General features: G+C 31.4%; 1 protein-coding gene across 3 annotated transcripts in view; it reads left to right on the forward strand.

Moving 5' to 3' along the window:
- LOC127711551 (required for meiotic nuclear division protein 1 homolog) overlaps window positions 1–20,724 on the forward strand; it is a 35,864-nt gene extending 15,140 nt beyond the window's left edge. For 2 of the 3 annotated variants that reach the window (XM_052217636.1, XM_052217637.1), the window contains 10 exons: window positions 526–637; window positions 6,973–7,051; window positions 7,874–7,913; window positions 8,994–9,094; window positions 9,691–9,806; window positions 13,428–13,492; window positions 15,147–15,223; window positions 16,734–16,857; window positions 17,467–17,583; window positions 20,265–20,724. In XM_052217636.1, the coding sequence (XP_052073596.1) occupies window positions 526–637; window positions 6,973–7,051; window positions 7,874–7,913; window positions 8,994–9,094; window positions 9,691–9,806; window positions 13,428–13,492; window positions 15,147–15,223; window positions 16,734–16,857; window positions 17,467–17,583; window positions 20,265–20,381 (948 nt within the window). In that variant the 3' untranslated portion in view covers window positions 20,382–20,724. The remainder of the gene's footprint in view (window positions 1–525; window positions 638–6,972; window positions 7,052–7,873; window positions 7,914–8,993; window positions 9,095–9,690; window positions 9,807–13,427; window positions 13,493–15,146; window positions 15,224–16,733; window positions 16,858–17,466; window positions 17,584–20,264) is intronic. The other variant, XM_052217638.1, reaches the window with a different exon arrangement.
- The last annotated feature ends 282 nt before the right edge of the window (window positions 20,725–21,006 follow it).

Here is a 21,006-nt window from a genome sequence, read left to right on the forward strand (position 1 = left end):
TGTATAGCACTGGCTTTTACATGTATAGTATTTTTTTTTAATAAAATTTACTGACAATGTATCATTTTGTACAGCACAAGTATATTGTTTGGTAAACTGAGATGAACATAGCATGATGTCTATTTTTAAATCCAAACGTGCACAGTAAAAGATAAAAAGTTTATCCTTCTAAAAAGATATGGAGTGCTTTGCAGTGTCATAAATTACGTTAACAAGAAGCAATAACTGTTTATCAGGTCTTGAATACCCTGTTCCATACTGTAATTTATATCTTCTCCTGTCCCGGACATGTTTCAAATTCTATATCTCTGACATTCTATAGACTATCAAATTTTAGCCTTATCATGCATACAGCAACCAATTAGATCCGATATTAGTTAAGTAATAATAATGTCAAGATGATGCAAAGCAAAAAAAACGCTTTTTTAAACAACATTAAATTTATAATTTAAGGATTATTTTATTGTAGCATTTAAAGAATTGATTAAATTTGTAACAGAATTTAATGTTTATGTTGTTTTACAGGGATATATGAAAGTATTTGCCTACCCTTTAACAGAACGTGTCATTGACCTTGAGAATTTGAAAAGAATTATTGGAAGTCAAGCGGTGTATAAAGTTACACAAGTAATGGATGGTAAAATATTACGACTGTTTCATTTTAGTTCAACCTTGCCAATATTGAAGGGTGCTGTTTCCTTTTTGTGATTTTAAATGTTTTTTTGGAATTTTGAAGATTTGTCAGTTTTTAGGGTAGAGAATTTGTACTTCATGTATATATATATGTATGTGACATTGTGTTTTTTATATACGGATACTGTAAACGAAATTATACTCGTAGATACTTTATTTTGCACTTAGCCCTTTCTAGCCCAGTTCACAGCAATTGAATTTGGCAATTTTCAAATTTGATGTTAATTATATACATGATATAGATAGGGAAGATTCAAGTTTTGCTTTTTAGCGACATTTATATTCGCCTTATGTTTCAGGTCATGAAAATAAGTCGCTCACGAAAAATAGTTGGTTTAGAGTACATTTAAATAAGAAGATGTGGTATGAGTGCCAATGAGACAACTATCCATCCAAGTCACAATGTGTAAAAAGTAAACAATTATAGGTCAAAGTACGACCTTCAACATGGAGCCTTGACTCACACCGAAAAACAGGCTATAAAGGGCCCCAAAATGACTAGTGTAAAACAATTCAAACAGGAAAACCAACAGTCTAATCTATATAAAAAACGAGAAACACTTATGAACCACACCAACAAACGACATCCACTGAACAACAGGCTCCTGACTTAGGACAGGTGCATAAAAATGCAGCGGGTTTAAATGTTATAACAGGCGCCAACCTTCACCCTAACCTGAAACAGTGGTGTAACATTACAACATAAAAAGACACACAATAAAATATCAATTGAAATGGCTTAAGTCGATCAAAAAGACATAAACATGTATATACACAAAAACAGGTAAATATACACTGAACGAATAAGTTAGATCTATGACTCAATATAAATAAAAAAGATGTATATCAAAAAGTATGTCATACAAATAATTGTCATTCATAGGTAAACAAAATAGTATGTATTTGTACCACACAATAATGACAATAAAAATAGTGGAAGTTGACACACATGGTTGATGTTGAAAAATATATTTCAAAATATAAAATGTAAAACATTTGCTTAGAACATGTAGAAGGCAGATCTTACATAATACATGTATTTATATACAAAAATATACTATTTGTTAAATGCATTACCTTTTTAGACTCCGGGCAGACTGTAGCTTGTCACATGGCAATAAATGGTATAGATACTTGACTATTTTTGACAACCCAGTGTTCCAGCTAGCCCAAACTAGAGGGTTGCAGCACCCTGCTCAATTTTCTTTGCACTCCTATGCCCTCTTCAAATATCTGTATGTGTTCCTTTGCTCTTTTGGCTTTTTTTTTTACTATATTAACAATTTTGTTGATGTGTTGTATACTAAAAAATTCTTTGTGTCATAAAAGGATACTTCATATCCTTTGTATTCCTATTATTCAGGTGAAGTTGGCACAATTGTAAGGAACAACATAAAAAATCAATGTTGTGTAAAAAATTAATTACTTCATGGTTCCGCCATGTTGAATATGTTACGACCTTTCATTAAAATAAAAGCTATTGAATCGTACCACATGGTAAATTTTTGGGCCAAGTGTTTTCGGTAAAAAATAATGAGTATCTATATTGTTGATATGCTTTACTACATGTATTGATTGGAAATTTTGCATTACATTGAATCATAATATATAGCATTACAGATTGATTGAAAAACTACATCAATATGCTTCTGAAATGCATTTAAAAAAAATTATCACACCACATATGCCAACATTGGTAAATCAATAGTTTCTAAATAAAGTAAAAGGGTGGTGGGGTCTTGAAAAAAAAGTATTGTATACAACTGAACTTTTTATGCAGTCCCAAATTATTTTATGATATTTTGTATGATTTTGACTTATATTGATGTGCCTGTTTTGTACCTACATGTATAACTGCATGTGCTGAACTGTCCTATTTTCAAAATTGTGCCACTCTGCTCTTGAATCATAGCTGGAGCACTGATACCCTATGTTGATATGTCTTTTGTAGTTTTTTGCATTGTTGGGTTTCAGTTTTAATTGATTTGTTTGGTTTATGAGTTTTCTCTTCTGTTAATTGTCCACACATGTCAAATACAATCTGATTAAAACAGATCCTGTGTCTAAGCTTTGCTTAAAAGGATCTGGCAATACTCCGTTTTACTTTATGTTATGTTGATTATTACATCTGCCAATGAAATTTCTGCTTTAAAATTTTTTAAAGTGTGTATTAATCCGACAAAACCAGAGGATCTGGAAAGGTCTTTAAAACAGAAAGTAGAACAGAGGGTTGTCAGATCCTTGTGAGCAAAGCTAGGACACGGGATCTGTATTTTAATCAGATTGTGTCAAATGTATGTATGAACTGATTTTTTAATTACAATTATTACATTAAGTTTGAAATGTAATTCATTACATTACAAGAATATTGTCAAAGTAACTAACTACATTCGATTATATTAATTTTGTGATAAGAACTATAACACAGGATAAAAATAGAATCAGTTAGTATGACATGTATGACACACATATGACTGAAGCTATTTTACTTGCACTTTTGAACATTGAAACTTTTGTACAAGCATTGTTTTACATTTTTTTGTAAGTTTAAGATATTAATTTTCATTTAGTCATCAATAATTTAATTTTGGATGTAACACATCTTTTGATTGGCTGAGAGTTTTTTGTCTATCAGCTCATAGACATAATTTTCTCATGTGACCATGACGTCATCAACGTTTTTTCATGATTTACTCCTTAAAATGGAATTTAGAATTAAATTATAAGGACTGACTGTAATATTTTTTCTGTCTATTTGAAGTAACTTCAAAAATGTGGTGCACACTTTTAAATAAACCGCTATCCCAATTCATCAGTTTTTAGCTCATCACTTGGTGTCTGTTGTGGTCCATTAACTTTTACAAAAAATTTCGAAAAATGTATTGACAAAAAAAATATGAATATATAGATATATATAAATTTGAAAGTTCAAAAGAAAAGTCCAATAGCGTGTAGAAATTAAATTTCCATTTCATCTACTTGTACATCTATAATTTGAAAGACCAAACAGTGATGCATGTCCAAACAGTAATGAAGGTCCAAATGGTGATGAAGGTCCATTCTATTCTGAAACTACTGGGCCAATCATAACCAAACTTGACCAAAATCATCCTTGTGGTATCTAGTTTTGAAACTGCTTGCCAATCAACATGGCTGGCATGGCTAAAAATATATCATAGGGGTAAAAATGGTAAAATGCAAGTTTAGTCTATGATTTTAAAAACCACTGACAGTGCTCCAGATACATGTATGTAAGCTGCATGTTTGCGTGATTACGCAATAAAAACAACCCAAAAATGAAAGTAATTTATTTGTTTTAAAGCATTAAAAAATCCAATTCATGTAAAGGATAACCAAATTATGATGAACAGAACTATGCATTCTCGACCCTTCTAGCAGCTGTCAGGTGATTGATGTACCCTTATATTGACAAATTGTTGTCCCATAATTTTTTTGTTTTGTAATTTTGTTAATCACCTTTCGTTTTAAATATAGAGCACACAATCAAAATAGCTGATCTGGGTAACTGTTTGAATTTTTAAATCGTTTGCTCCTTGTATCCCAGGTAAACATCAGACACCTGTTTAGAAAATTTTCTTTCCTGGACTGATCGCATATTTACTTAAATGAAATTTATTAAGGATAACAGTGAATTGCCAACTTGTGATTTTGGACATAAAAAAATAACATGTCTCAATTCAATACCTTGGTGATGAAAAAAACAGTATACTTTCAGGAATGTTGTGGTGTAAAACCCAAATTATTCAGGAGCTTGTTAGTGAAAACCCCAATTCTATCTTTGTCTGAGAAGTGAATTGGAATTGATGATGTAAACTGAAAAATATTTCACTCCATTACAAAAAAAAATTATGGGTAAAAACCCCAATGTATAAATTCCTACCTGAAGCTCTGCACTTAGATAGAGAAAATCTGATAGGCCAAATTTTTTTAAAATGTTGAGAACTTTTGTCGTGTTACACCAAAACTGTCAGACAACTTCTTATAGGAGTTATTGCCCTTAAATGATAAATTTTACATTTTTATGTCCCGACCGCAGTGGAGGGGGCATTAAGTGTTACCCTTGTTCGTCTGTATGTCCGTCTGTACGTAAGTCTGTGCATCCCAAAATTGGTTTCCGTTCTCTAACCTTAGTTCGCCTCAACAAAATGTTATGAAACTTATACACAATGCTTATTACAACTGATCAAGGTAGATTTGGGTTGGGTCACTTTTACCGTTCTTGAGTTATGTCCCTTTATAACGTTATATGCAAGCGGTGCATAGTCTGTGTACCATGGGCACATTCTCCATTTATTTTTTTCATTTTTGTCTATTATCTTAAAAACAACAATAGATAGAGAGACAATATTATCATGATAATAGCAAATATGATCAGCAAGACAAGATCTATAAATAAGTCAATGAAAATAGTCAGTCAACTCCTTATTTGAGTTATTGCCCTTTAATCTCAATTTTTACAAGTTTATTGCATTTTTATACGACCGCAAACAAATTTTTGTGGTCGTATATTGGTATGACGTTGGCGTCGTTGTCGTCGTCGTCGTCCGGCTTCGTCGTCGTTGTCCAAAGACACATTAGTTTTCGCACTCTAACTTTAGTTTTTAAGTGAATGGATCTCAATGAAATTTTACCATAAGGTTCAATACCACAAAATGAAGGTGGGGATTGATTTTGGGGGTTATGGTACCAACAGTTAAGGAATTAGGGGCCAAAAAGGGGCCAAAAATAAGCATTTTTGTAACTTCCAGACATAACTTGTGTGTAAGTGTATGGATCTCTCTGACATTGTACCACAATGTTTCATATCTCAAAGGGAATGCTGGGATTGATTTTTGGGGTAATTGCCTCCAAATTTTAGGAATTAGGGGCAAAAAACAAGCATTTTTCTTGTTTCATGACAATAACTTGTGTGTAAGTGTATGGATCTCTCTGACATTGTATCACTAGGTTCAATAACACTAAGGGAATGCTGGGATTGAGTTTGGGGGTAATTGCCTCTAAATTTTAGGAATTAGGGGCCAAAAAGGGGCAAAAAACAAGCATTTTTCTAGTTTCATGACAATAACTTGTGTGTAAGTGTATGGATCTCTATGAAATTGTACAACAAGGTTCCATATCACAAAGGGAAAGCTGGAATTGAGTTTTGGGGTAATTGCCCAAAAAGTTTAGGAATAAGGGGCCAAAAAGGGGCCAAAAATAAGCATTTTTCTAGTTCCCAGACAATTACTTGTGTTCAAGTGTATGGATATCTCTGAAATTGTACTGCAAGGTACCATACCACAAAGGGAAGGCTGGGATTGATTTTGGGGGTAATTCCCTCAAAATTTTAGTAATTAGGGGTCATAAAAGGGCAAAAAAACAAGCATTTTTCTAGTTTCAGGACAATAACTTGTGTGTAAGTGTATGGATCTTTATGAAATTGTACTGCAAGGTTCCATATCACAAAGGGAAAGCTGGGTTTGAGTTTGCGGTTAATTGCCCTAAACGTTTAGGAATTTGGGGCCAAAAAGGGGCCAAAAAACCAAGCATTTTTCTAGTTTCCAGACAATAACTTGTGTTCAAGTGTATGGATCTCTCTGAAATTGTACTACAAGGTACCATACCACAAAGGGAAGGCTGGGATTGAGTTTGGGGGTGATGAATCATAAGGGGGTTCAAAAAATTTAGGGGGGGATTTATTTTTCCTTTTTTTCTTCAAAATTTTCCATTTTGAATTGGTTATTTCTGATTTATATATAAAAGCAAATAATAATGATATGATTTGAATAGGTAAATTAAAAATTTTTAAGTTCTTAGACCACTTTCATTCTGTGTCAGAAACCTATGCTGTGTCAAATATTTAATTACAATCCAAATTCAGTGCTGTATCAAGCTTGAATGTTGTGTCCATACTTGCCCCAACTGTTCAGGGTTCGACCTCTGCGGTCGTATCAAGCTGCGCCCCAGCGGAGCATTTTATTATCTATTATTTTGAAAACTATATTAGATCATTCCCTTTCATAGAAACAAAAAAAGATGACAAAATTTTTCAGATGAACAGACGGAGTCGAGCGGTTACTAGACCTGCTTCCACCTTCCGCCTTCTGTATTTCAATAAAAAATATATAAATAGTAAACAAGAAAAAATAATATTGTGACAACATTGAAACTCAAATATCTGTAGGGAGAAATGTTAATAAAAATGTAAAAAATAATATGTTTTCCTTTATCATGTTTATCATGTTTTACACACACATGTATGTTTTACCTTTTTTTCAGACATGGAAGATTTATTGCATCTTACATCAAAATATGTTATAGGAGAAGCTGATCGTACAAAAGAAGTTTTCATATTTAGGTGATTATCTGTCAAAAGATATTTTTCGATATGTGAATTAAGGATATACAATGTATGCTACTGAAATTCAAAATGATATTTATAAATGGCATGTTTTTTTCAATAAACACTGTATAATGGAACAAAATTTTGGATAGTGTATATAAAATATCTGATACCTTGTTAGCGCTCTCATGGGTACAATTCTTGCCAGATTTTTATAAAACTTATACTATAAGTTAATATCAGCAATATCACGGACAAGTTTTGTAATGGTTGCAGATCGACTTTTTTTAAAAGAGTCTTGCCCCTTGGAAATATAAAAAATGTGCAACGCAAGGGACATTGGAACTTCTTTTATTTATATACATGTAAGCTGCAATGTTTTCGCCTGCTGTACTTATTTTTGTAAAAATATACGTAACATGAAATTCGTGAATACAGAAGCCCAGTGACAGAAATAACCAGGGCTTTGGTGGCTGAGTGGTCTAAGAAGTTCATCTACTGTACCACAAGCCCGTCAACACTGACAACATGACAGGTGAGCTCGGCTCCAATTTTAAATGACTAGGACTGCCACTTTTCCTGCCGAAGGTCGTGGATCTCTAAGGTGCACTTCAGCTTCCTCCGCCAAAAACTGCCAAGAAATAGCCAATAGTGCTGAAAATTGCGTTAAAACACCAAAAATTAATCAATCAGAAATAGCCCAATGACATCTAAAGGTTAACATACAGTCTATATCAAAAATTGAATGCCTATACAATATTTCAAATTTTCCAACTCTAAATGAGATGGGGACTAAACTAGTAATGAGTGTTGAATACAGCAGTACTTATTTTTCAGGGAAGGATCCATGGTATGTTGGAATGTACCTGAACTGGAGGTAACATTTGAAACAATAAGTGTTTAGTTACATTTTGTCATAGGCAGAGTACCTTTTATTGTTTGTGCATGTCGAGTATCGAATAAAACTACAAGATACCATAATTAATTTGATGAAATTAAATTTTAAAATTTATTTTGCATCACTGATATTTGAAATCAGTGAATTTCAAATGTTGAAGTGCAGTAAAACCTAAAATTACTCCCAACTTACTGTTGTTAAGCAGCTGTCGCAGATATGTTTGTAGAAAAGACAAAATCAATGTAACACACTGGAAGCTTCTCTCTCTACCTCTAAAAAATCTTTTAATCCAAACTCATAATTAGATTTCATGTTTCCGATACAAAACCATTTCTCAGGTTTCAGAGAAGGTAAAAATTTGAATGCACTTTTCACAAATCAATCAATATTTTGCATGTTTGAATTTTCCTACAAGCCTATTTATTAAACTGGGTCCGGAAAAATTGAGACAACACTATTGATATTATAAAAGTTTATTGAAAAGAGGCTGGAATTTGTAAATTGTCAGTAATTATTGGTTATTGAGGGTCTGGATGTGGTTTACAGAATAGAGAATAGTGTGCAAAAAGTAAAGAATATAGAAATGGAGGACCCACCATCCAGACCCTCATACATAACTGGATGTATCTTTACTAAGTACCTAGCTAGTATGAGTATTTGTGATATTTCTATGGTCATGATGGTTGGGAAAATTTGACATTCCAAGTATTGCATTGTAGTTTATGCCTGCAAGAATAGATATGCTAATACCAGAACAACAGGAAAATTTGGCAAATTCATTTTTTAAGTATTATAGATTTTAGTAAGAAATAAATGGTAACATACACCCCTTCAAAAGTTTGCATTGGTAGAAACCTTGAATTGCTCTTTTTGGTGTTTGAGGCCTGGAAAAAAAGCTTAAAAGTAGTATTAAAACTTTCTTATTTTCAAAGGACTCGGGTATCTTTTGTATTCAGATGCTTCTCATACTGTTTCTTTACTGAATTATTTTAAATAGAAAAAATGGACAAATTTATTTTATGTATTATATTACATGTATATTATTTTTTTTATTTTCAGAGACGAGCAATATTAACATTTTTACAGAAGCATATTGATGAACCATACAGTTTTGACCAGATTTATGAAGAAGAGGAGTGGATGGAGTACTCTTCTTCTAAGTAAGATTGATTGATTAATAGATGGTTAATTTTCACCCGGTATGTACCTACTGGTACACGATAAACACCACAGGTGCCACATGGGGAGCAGGATTTGCTTACCCTTCTGGAGCACCTGAGATCACCACCGGTTTTTGGTGGAGTTGGTGTTGCTCAGTTTTTAGTTTGTGTTTTATGTATTTTTTTTTTGCCTTTTTGTCGTTTTGGGATTTTTGCCATGGCATTGTCAGTTTGTTTTCGATTTATGAGTTTGAATATCCACTTTGTATCTTTCTCCCCTCTTTAATTTCCAGTGGCAAATGTTACATGCACATTGAGGACATGATTAAGTAATAATGGTCATAAACCTTGTTTGTACTACTGGACTTTCATGCTGAGCCAGATTTTTATTATGCTAGTTCAGGTCTGATGAAGTTTTCCAACCTGTACATGATAATAAAAGAAATGAGTAGAACTATAATTAAATTGTCTTCATTCGAGAATACTTGTGGAAAGGAGGTATTTATGAGCCTCCACTTACTGGGATCCATATTTTTTTTTTTTTTTTTATTAATCACAGCTTATTTAAGGTCTATACAGTGATGTTTTATTTACAGGAATTTCTCCTGTTTACAAGGTGATGTGTTGTTCATACAAGACTTGGACCATATTGATGTGACAGAAACCATAAATCCACATAAATATGCCTTCTCTAATGCTTTAGCACAGACTGGTAAGTTATTTACAGCATAAAGCGTTCAATTGTTAGCAATCCTCTTGTATGTATTAGATTCTATTTTACTGTTGTTCCCAATGGCAAACAAAGTTTTGGGGGATATATGTATATAATAGGAATCAGTCTGTTAGTCATCTTATTTGTTCAGCAATCTGATTAAAATACTGATCCTATGTCCTTGCTTTGCCTACAAGGATCTGAAAACGCTCCATACTACTTTCTTTTTAAAAGTCACCTTTCTGGATCCTCTGTTCTTGTTGGTTAATACAAACTTTCACAAATATAAAAGCTGACATTTCATTGGCTGATGTAATAATTACCAGAACAATAGGTAAAATGGAGTGTTGTTAGATCTTTGTAAGCACAGCTTGAACCCAGGATGTGTATTTCAATCAGATTGATTTGTTCATGTGTGCAACTCCTCTAAAATGATGAGATGGATATTGTTGAAACTTTACACAGTTGTAGTGCACTACCTTAGGATATGCCTTAGGGATCATAGATTTATTCTTATGAGGAAGCTCCAAGCATGCTCGGAGGATGCTCAGAGCTTTTTTAGTAGGCTCTTCTCTGCAGTTTATGTGACAATGATTATCATGATCCATTAAGATGTCAATCAAATCTACACCACTTCTATAATAAGGAAAGTAGAGCATTATAGAGGAAGCTCAATTAACACCTGTGTAAACATCTGGTCTATTCAAATACATTTTGCATGAAATTTTACAAAACTATAAAATAGATTAGAAATTCTGCAATAGTACTGTACAATGCTTGGAAAGAAATATCAAGTCTTCACAGAAAGAAAATGTTTTTCATTTTCTTAATAATTATTCTTTTTCAAAAATACAAAAAAATACTCAAATTTTATACTTAAAATATAAATAAATTTTAAATTTATACTATATAAAATGAAATATAAAAGTCATCAAAGACACAAACTATGGTTATTAATTTATAACCATACTACCAAAACATAGTACATTCAGTTTCATGCAAAAAAGTGTTGATTTTTGTTTATATTCCATTTAATTTGACAGTTGTTGGAAATTGACCCTCCATTTCATTGCAGAAAAGTGTTTTTGAGACATGATGTATCTTAGGTGTTTCAAAGCAATACAAAAAAAATATTTGGTGTTCTATAAAATATTTTGGTAATTTTAGGGGGACATGGCTACTAAAACTTGAAAACGGGAAAAAAGGGGGGGGGGGGGATAATTTGATTGGTTTACTTCTGGTGATGTTTACTTTCTTATATGTACTGAAAAGTTATGTTGTATTAATACTATAGTACAGAACAGGAAAAAACTTTACTCTTGTCAAGTATTTCTTTATTTAAATCATAGATAAATTCTATGCTTTTTTTTTTTAAATACCAATTAAACAAAGACTGATAGGGGGAAAACAATTTTATGTTAGATTTTCACTGAAGTACAGGACAGGATAAAACTTTACTCATGCCAAGTATTTTTTTATTTAAAACAAAGCCAAATCAGCACAATTTAAAAAAAAAAAAGTCAATTAAAGAGAGGCGTACTACAGGGAAAACAATGGTGGTATTACCCCTCAAATTTTCATAAAGTAGCCATAATTTTCTATAAAAGAACTAAGTTTGCTATTTTATATAAAAAAAAAAATAAAACATATTACCATTGTTTAGTTAGGGGCATTTCTTGAACAAGTAATTTTCAAAATCACCTATACAAGTTATGTTGAAAACGAGGTTGTTTAAAATATTACTTCTATATCATGAATAAGTAAATTCTGTTAATATTATTTGTATAGGTGTCCATTCATACAGGTTTTACTAGCTTTAACAAATTTTCACAGACATCTGGTTATTTTTTCCATGCAATATAAAACTATTTAAATCCTCCCGAAACACTAATTGCCTTTCTGATGCCACACTTCTTGGTCAAAGATTGGTCTCTTGGGGCTATCAAAATATCACTTTCCCTTAAAATCTTAGAGATAGACAAATCTAAATAGATAGAACCTTGTGATTTAATTAAGACTTGAAGTTATTTATAATTTGTAATCTTTATCAAAAACAATTACATATGTTCCTTAAATAATTGTAAGTACTAAGTTTTTCAAAGATGTATGAAATAATTTATAAAAGTAATATTTTTGTCATTATTTTTACAGTTACCTTTCAATACTCATCTCAAGTTGGATAAATACTTAATTTTACATAATGAAATGATATAAAAATTCTTAAAAACTATGTATACATTTAGTCCACTTTTGACATTTAAAATAACTATTGAGTTTTTATTAAATAATTTATAAAAACAAAAAAACCTGTTAATATAAGTAACTAAAAAAAATAACTTGTTTAGTATCGCCCCCTGACTGTTGTTTGTGTCTTGATAACTTTTGTGTAGCATATTATATAATATTTACTATATTTAAATCATATCATCTAATTATAAAATTTGAGAATTTTTTATCATAAAAAAGGAGTGATTATTAAATATAATATTTATATATTTATATGACTTTCACTTTTAGTGGAGACATGAGATTTCTTTCCAAGCATTAATACGCAGTACTGTTGAAGAATTTCTAATCTTATAATTTTATAGTTTTGTAAAATTTCATGCAAAATGTATTTGAATAGACCAGATGTTTACACAGGTGTTAATTGAGCTTCCTCTATAATGCTCTACTTTCCTTATTATAGAAGTGGTGTAGATTTGATTGACATCTTAATGGATCATGATAATTATTGTCACATAAACTGCAGAGAAGAGCCTACTAAAAAAGCTCCGAGCATCCTCCGAGCATGCTTGGAGCTTCCTCGTAAGAATAAATCTATGATCCCTTAGGGAATATTAACCCCGGTCCCATGTGCTCAATAAAAGGTGGATGATACCAACAGGAGAATTAAAAAAATTCTAAAAAAGTCCTAAAAAGACAGACAAAATCATGGCAAAAAACAATGAAAAGACAACAATCTACATAACACCATAAAAATCTATAGACTGAGCAAAAACAGTGGGTGATCTCAACTGCCAGTTTTACATTCTATTACAATAAAGAAAATTATTTGACACTTTTGTAATATTATGCCGGTTTTTTATGTATTAATATTTTTATGCCCCCTCTGTGGCACACCACCAATCACAGATCAAGTACAAATATGGGTGGCGTCACTTTTACCGTCTGTAGTTATGTAAATATAGGAAGATGTGGAATGAGTGCCAATGACCCTTTATAAATTGAAAAATTGGCATTTGCCATTTCCACACTCTAACTTTAGTTTTCCTCAACCAAATGTTATGAAACTTATACACAATGCTTATATTATTACCACCAAACACAGGTCAAACTAGAATTTTATTGACGTCATTAACATTGTCCTTGAGTTTAATATATGTTCCTTTATAAATGGAAAAAATTGCTGAATTTGACGTATATTTACAATCGGGGGCATCTGTGTTCCATGGACACATTCTTATTTTATTTATTGAATGTTCTTTTAATTTGAAAGTATAGTGATGCATATTCTTGTTTTGTGGAAACTAAAAAGAAATTCCCTAGAATGCAAATTTGTTGTTCATTTATTTTTTAATAAAATTGCCTTAATTTATAATGCAATCTTTTTTTCCTCAGTTAAACTGGCAGTTTGGGAATCAGCCTTAGAAAGTCTTGTTGACTCTATAGAACCAATAAATAAGGTAAGAACAGAAGTTAATGGTTTTAAGGTTTCTTCCATCAAATTAAAAGATATCTTGATTTTACATTTTTTTGCATAATTTTGGAAGGATGTACTGTTTATTCATTATTATTCATCGGATACCAATTTTCATGGTTCTTGTGGGTAAAGGTGAACTATAAATGTAAATGATCAACAAAGTACAAATAGTAGGTCCCGTAAGGGCCGATTTTGGCCTCAAAATTCAGGTTCATCTGATGAAAGATTTTAAACACTTTTTAAACATTTAAGTGTCTACATCAGTGGATTCAATTAGTTTATGTGAAAGATTTGAACTGATTTAGTCATTAAAGACGCTCAAATTCAAGCTTAAATATGAAAAATCTATCAAATATGCCATAATATGTCACTTTTCAGATGGTTTTTGTCAAAAATGAAAGTAGCCGCATCCGTGTTCATTCTCAACCTTTATATATGTTATGTATTATCATCGAATACAACTAACATTTAAATATTAAGAATGAACACAAATGCGGCCACTTCCATTTCAGACAGAAATCGTCTAAAAATTAACCAAAAAGATTTCAGTAATTTAGCATGATTTAATGATGCTAGTACCCGATACATGTGCATTGTACTGTCAAAAACAGCCCATATTTATGTAACAGAAGTATTCTTCTTTCCAATAAATAGCTAAAAATTTGCATTTTAACAATTTTGTAAAACTGCTATATTTTGGGGCCAAAAAGGGGTCTTACTGGGCCTACTCCATTATTTAGTCTTATAAATAAAGTAAACTTTGTCAAAACCAAGAAATCTAATATCCAGTTAAATACAAGTTTTTCTCAATCCATGAAAATTGGCACCCATAAAAATAAATTAATCCACAGTAAGTTATAACTTTCATAGATGGTTTGAAAATTATTGTTTTAAAGTATACTGATGTTAAAGTATTAACTTGATTTGAAATGCATAATTTTACCCTATCAGGTTGAAAGCATAAAGTAATTGAAAAATGATGGGTAAATCAAACCAAAGTTATAAAAGACTGACAGAACTATAAATTATATAATACTTTTGTAATACTCATTGAGAGATTGAAGTGTGTTGTCTATAATTTACTGATTGATGTTCAGTTGAGTCATGTGAATCAGATGTGATCTTTAATTTATTGATAAAATATGTAATAGAAGAGAATTGGAATGGTGCTATACTGCATTTACTTTACATTTGTCTGTTCAACAAGTATTTTAGCCTCACCTTTCTCAGATATAATTAAACAGAACAACTTCACATTTAGTTAGTAACTTAATAGTGAAGAGTGAGGTGTGAGCCCTTTCATATATGTCCGACAGACACCTACTTCCTGTTTGCCGATAGTTTTTCAATATTTTGAATGAACTTTCAATTTTTCTCAACACACTACTAAACAGAATGATTTTATATATGGTCAGCAGTTTGACAGTGATGAGTTGGAATGAATTTGTCAGACACCTACTTCCTGTTTTCATATAGGTACTTTACATTTAAGTTGAGGTATGCTTAGCATGACAACACAATCTTGTTAAGTCTTACCAAAGATTTGTGTAGCTCAGAAAGCAACCACATGAGCTAATCTAATTGATAATATCATAAGCTTCTAAATGCAGTGCAAGTCAATGTAATGTTTGTTTCAGGTGCTTAAATTAGAAAAGAAAGTTCCATGTAAAAGAAGAGAAATTTTGAAAATGCATGGAGAAATATTTGAATTAAGGCAAGTAATGTTGTTTCTCACCCATGAACTGTTTCAAAGGATGTTATTTATGTAGAAATAAGAAGATGTGGTATGAGTGCCAATGAGACAATTCTCCATCCAAGTCACAATGTGTTAAAAGTCAAAATAGGTCAAAAAACGGCCATCAACACGGAGCCTAGGCTCACACTGAACAGCAAGCTATAAAGGGCCCCAAAATGACTAGTGTAAAACAATTCAAACAGGAAAACCAACGGTCTAATCTATATAAAAAACAAGAAACACTTATGAACCACACCAACAAACGACATCCACTGAACAACAGGCTCCTGACTTAGGACAGGTGCAAACAAATGCAGCGGGTTTAAATGTTTTAACAGGCGCCAACCTTCACCCTAACCTGAAATAGTAGTGTAATATTATAAAATAGAAAGACAAACTATAAACACATGATAAAATATCAATTGAAATGGCTTCACTCAATCAAAAAGACATATTAACAAAAACAAGTAAACATACACTGAACGAATAAATTTGAAATGTATTGAAATATGTAAATTATTTCTAAACCTTTGTAAATCAGTTTTTGGGAAGAATAAAGATAAAGATAAATATACAGATATAGATATATTCTAAGGAAGAGCTTGAGATGATCTTTCAGTTAATAAATTACTGCACATGTATTTTACTATAGTTAATAAATTACTGCACATGTATTTTACTACAGTTAATAAATTACTGCACATGTATTTTACTACAATTAATAAATTACTGCACATGTATTTTACTACAGTTAACAAATTACTGCACATGTATTTTACTAATTTAATACACAGATAATTAAAATAGAACAAAATACATGTAGGCATATGCTGTGATAGCGCTTAAACATTACAGACCTTATAGCTTACTACCCCGGTATATGGTATGAGTTTTGCCCATTGTTGAAGGCTGTGCAGTGACCTATAGTTGTTAACTTTTGTGTCATTTGGTCTTGTGGAGAGTTGTCTCATTGGCCATCATACCACGTCTTCTTAATTTTTTATCTATATTTAATGTTACACTTTGAATATGAATATGTATACATTTATGTCAATAAAACAAATGTGTAAACGAAAAGACTAGAAAGACAGTTCATGCCTTTAATTTAAATGGGCAAATCCAGTATTTGCGGTAGTTGACTCATCCATAAGAATGTTGTGGAGCAGAGGTAGGCAAAAACATTTGACATCTTTCATAAAAAAAATATTAAAAAATTACACTGTCTTTAGCTTTTTACCTGTAAAAATGAGGAAAAATTGTGCATTATGATTAGATCAGAAAAAAAAACCGGTAAAGGCAAGAACCAGATTCAACTTTTGAAAATTTGTAGCTAATGTTTCTATAAATGAAATCTTAACAGAGACAGAATACTATCATATTGACTTATTTTGATTGGTCTACTTTTATTGAAAAATAAGTTAGAGCTAATTGGTATTCATGTAGTATTTGGATGAAGCATAATAATATTCAAATGTTTATTATTTTTTAGATTTCAGATGAACTTAAACTCAGAGTTGTTAAATACACCAGACTTTTACTGGGAGAAGCACCATGCATTAGAAACATTGTATAAACATTTATATAACCATTTAGATATAGGTAGGAGAACTAAGGTGAGTGATTACTGAAAATTAGCTCAATTCCTCGTTTCAGAATCTAATGCATTCTGGGTAATATTTTCAAAAGTGTGCATCAAAAGGTTGTGATTGGTTAAAAACGTCCCAAAATGATGGAAATTCAACCAATGACATGACGCTATTTTCTTTTAGGGGGTATGAAAATTAAAATTACCCATAATCCTTAAGATTCTGAAACAACCAATTATAGAGGCGGAATCCCCATTGGAGAGTGATGATGCAGGGTTACATTATGGTATCTACAATGTTTGTATGTGAATTTATTATCAGTTATCTGATACGTTGCAATTAACTTTGACCTCAATTTTCAAAGTTCATTGACCTTTAGAATAATTCAGATTTTGTGGCAGGCAAGACATTTTAAGTTTGTCATCTGTTAAAAGTTTATTTGTATCATACAGAAAACATCATGTGTTAAAAATAAATATTTCATCTATTAAGTGCAAAAATTCCAAAATGAAGATTGGTTCAGCTCAAGATTTTATTTTTTTTCTGACTTTGGGTTGCTGTCTCATTGATGTATACCGCACACTTTCTTTTATTTACATAAAAGGGAAATAAATTCATGATATAATTGTCTTTCAGGTAATGAATGAAAAATTGAATTATTGTGAACAAGTGATAGAAGTTGTTGATAAAAACGCAGCTGATAGCAGGACAGAGAGATTGGAAAGGATTATCATTCTTCTTATTATGATAGAGGTATTGGTTAATTTAATAAATGTAAACACCCTTATGTTTTTTGTCTGCCAATTCCACTTTCTAAATATGTAATAAATTTTTGGCAATCTTTTAACAGTCAGGGGAATTACTTAAATGGGTGATTTCTTAAATCACTGATTCAAGTAACATCTTTCCAGAAATGTTGTCTTTCTTTAATAATCATTTATTTAAATAGTACAAATAAATCACCAGACTAAGTGATTTAATGTTATTGTAGCTTTAAATATATAATACTAATGATCCAGGGACTAATTATGTTGCTAAAATTATCAAAACCAACATCTGTGTTTATAGGATGTCCAGTCATGTCAGATGATGACTTTTGCTGAAACTGGGACACTGTGGGATAATGACATGAAAATCACTTGTTTAAGTATCATACCTATATTTTCTTCCAAAAAATCACTTCTTTCAAGTATACTATTTTAATTACCCCTTCTAATTTAAACACCCCGAACAGTAATATTTTGATTGCGAACAGTAAAATTTTATTACATAATCTTTCAGATGAAACCTTGAATTTTACAGGAAAAATACTCCCACTGATGGGAAAAATCTGTGAAGAAAGTATTAGTTCATTATGTAAAGCCTTAGTTATAGCATTGTTTTCAACAAATATAGAATTTACAGCTGAATGATTGCATCAAAGGCATAAACCTTGCTTCTTAAAAGAAGCAGAAGGTTCATTTTTTTCATTTTTACTAATAATAAGATATAATCTAGACCGGTATGTTTAAAATTATGGTAAAATTACAAAATCACAGAATTTCTAATTTGCTACTTAAATGAGTGATTTATGCATCACTTATTTTAGTAATTCCCCAGACTGTTTAACAGTTTTAACATTTTTTTCCCCCATATATTTCCCCAGAAAAATCCAACAACATCTTTAACCTATGTTATTCATATGCTATATACAGCGAAAACAGGCACATCTACCTATCTTAACTTTTCCATTATTGTAAAATTAAATTTATACATATTCATCATCTATTGAAAGCAAAGTTATTCATGAAAATGTTATTTCAAAGGAGTAGGTTCACGAAGGATTAAAATTGGCCCTAAGATTTTAATGGTCTTTAAATCAGGTCAAAATACAACAAATTTCACTTCTTTTTGGCACATCATATTATTAATAACGAAATAATGACCCCTTAAATATGCATATTTGTGTTCTAACATCAGTTTTGGTCCAATTACTCCATAATTTACTGTAGTCTCATTTTTGATCAAGAAAATGTTTGTGTCCAGGGATACATAATGATTGGTACCTTTTGGTTAAAGAACATTTTTGATCGTAGGTTGTGGCTAATGTTTTCCTCAAGCTTTTAGGTCCAAAAAATGCACAAAACAATTTTTATATGCCCCCGCCATAGCGGAGGGGGAATTAAGTTTTGCCACTTGGTCATCTGTACGTCCGTACGGCCTGAAATTGGTTTCCGTTCTCTTACTTTAGTTTGCATCAACCAAATGTTGTGAAACTTATACACAAAGCTTTTTACCACAAAACAAAGATCAAATTTGAATTTAGTTGGCCTCACTCTTACATTTCGAGAGTTGTGCCCTTTACAAATAGAAAAATTGCTGAGTTTTTCGTTTCCATTCTCTAACTTAAGTTTGCCTCAACCAAATGTTATGAAACTTATACACAATGCTTATTACCACAAAACTCAGATGAAGTAAGAATTTGGGTAGCGTCACTTTTAATGTTCTTGAGTTATGTCCCTTTATGATGTTATGTGCAAGCAGGGGCAGCATTCCCCATTTATTTAACGATATATCCAAAATGTTGTCTTGGAGCTTATGATGTACTTTTATGGAAATATTTGTTTTATCGAGCATTAAGTCTTTTGAAATATATCAATTTAATAAAATGCTCCGCTGGGTGAGCTTGATACAACCGCAAAGGTCGAACCCTGAACAGTTGGGGCAAGTATGGACACAACATTCAAGCTTGATACAGCACTGAATTTGGATTGTGATAAAATATTTGACACAGCATAGGTTTCTGACACAGAATGAATGTGGTCTAAGAACTTAAAAATTTTTAATTTACCTATTCAAACCATATCATTATTATTTGCTTTTATATATAAATCAGAAATAATCAAATTAAAATGGAAAATTTTAAAGAAAAAAAGAGGAAAAAAAAATCCCCCCCAAATTTTTTGAACCCCCTTATGATTCATCACCCCCAAACTCAATCCCAGCCTTATTTTTGTGGTATGGTACCTTGCAGTACAATTTCAGAGAGATCCATACACTTGAACACAAGTTATTGTCTGGAAACTAGAAAAATGCTTGTTTTTTGGCCCCTAATACCTTAACTGTTGGTACCATAACCCCCAAAATCAATCCCAACCTTCCTTTTGTGGTATTGAACCTTATGGTAAAATTTTATAGAGATCCATTCACTTAAACTAAAGTTAGAGTGCGAAAACCAATGTGTCTTCGGACGACAACGCCAACGTCATACCAATATACGACCACAAAATTTTTTTTTTGCGGTCGTATAAAAACCAAATTTATGGCCATTTCGATGTTTTATGATAAAGTTGAAATTCAAGGCCATATTTGGCCAAAAGTGAATATTAATCTTTCAGCTGCAAACTTCATTATATTTTTGTTAAAAAAAGCTTATATATTATTTTCTGTTTCAGGTTATGTTTGAATTACTGTACTTCTATGAAAGAAAATCATCCAAAAAAAATGATGATTCACACATAGATGGCCCATCAAGACAAAGTAATGATTCACAAATAGATGGTCCATCATGACAAAGCAATAATTCACACATAGATGGTCCTCCTTGACTGGAAACTGATCACTTAGAATATGGATCAAGTCAGTGATAATGGAATGAAACTTTCACATAAAAAACCAAATATTGTGATGACAAAAACAATGAACTTCTAAAGATGTTATGTCTCTATGTTACCAAAGTAATTAATATGTAAGAAGTATATGTATACTATATATAAGAAATGATTATAAATCAATATTTATCGGTAATCCAGAGAGTGTGCGTATGTGACCTGCAATAATGTAACTTGCTATGAGAACTTACAGCTGCTTCAGTAATTACAAGAAATTTACTATTAATAAAATACAGATTCTATATTGATTTGTTTTGTATCAAAGATTTTCTGGGAGTGTTATTTTCATTGATAATCTGTCTTAAAGGATTAGACTCTTGAAGAACTCTGATTTCCCTGTACTGTTTATAAACATCTTCGATCAACCTGCCTTTCATCTCTGATGAAAATTTCAACTAACATGGCAGACATGGAAGAAAAATAAAACCTAAGGGAAAAACGCAATCTTTGACTGTAATCTCGAAAACAACTATATAGATAGTTATAGAGAAAATCTGACAGTGCAAAAATGTTCAGACTGTTGAGA

The sequence above is a fragment of the Mytilus californianus genome, unplaced genomic scaffold, assembly GCF_021869535.1.
Source record: "Mytilus californianus isolate M0D057914Y unplaced genomic scaffold, xbMytCali1.0.p SCAF_8, whole genome shotgun sequence".
NCBI lineage: Eukaryota > Metazoa > Mollusca > Bivalvia > Mytilida > Mytilidae > Mytilus > Mytilus californianus.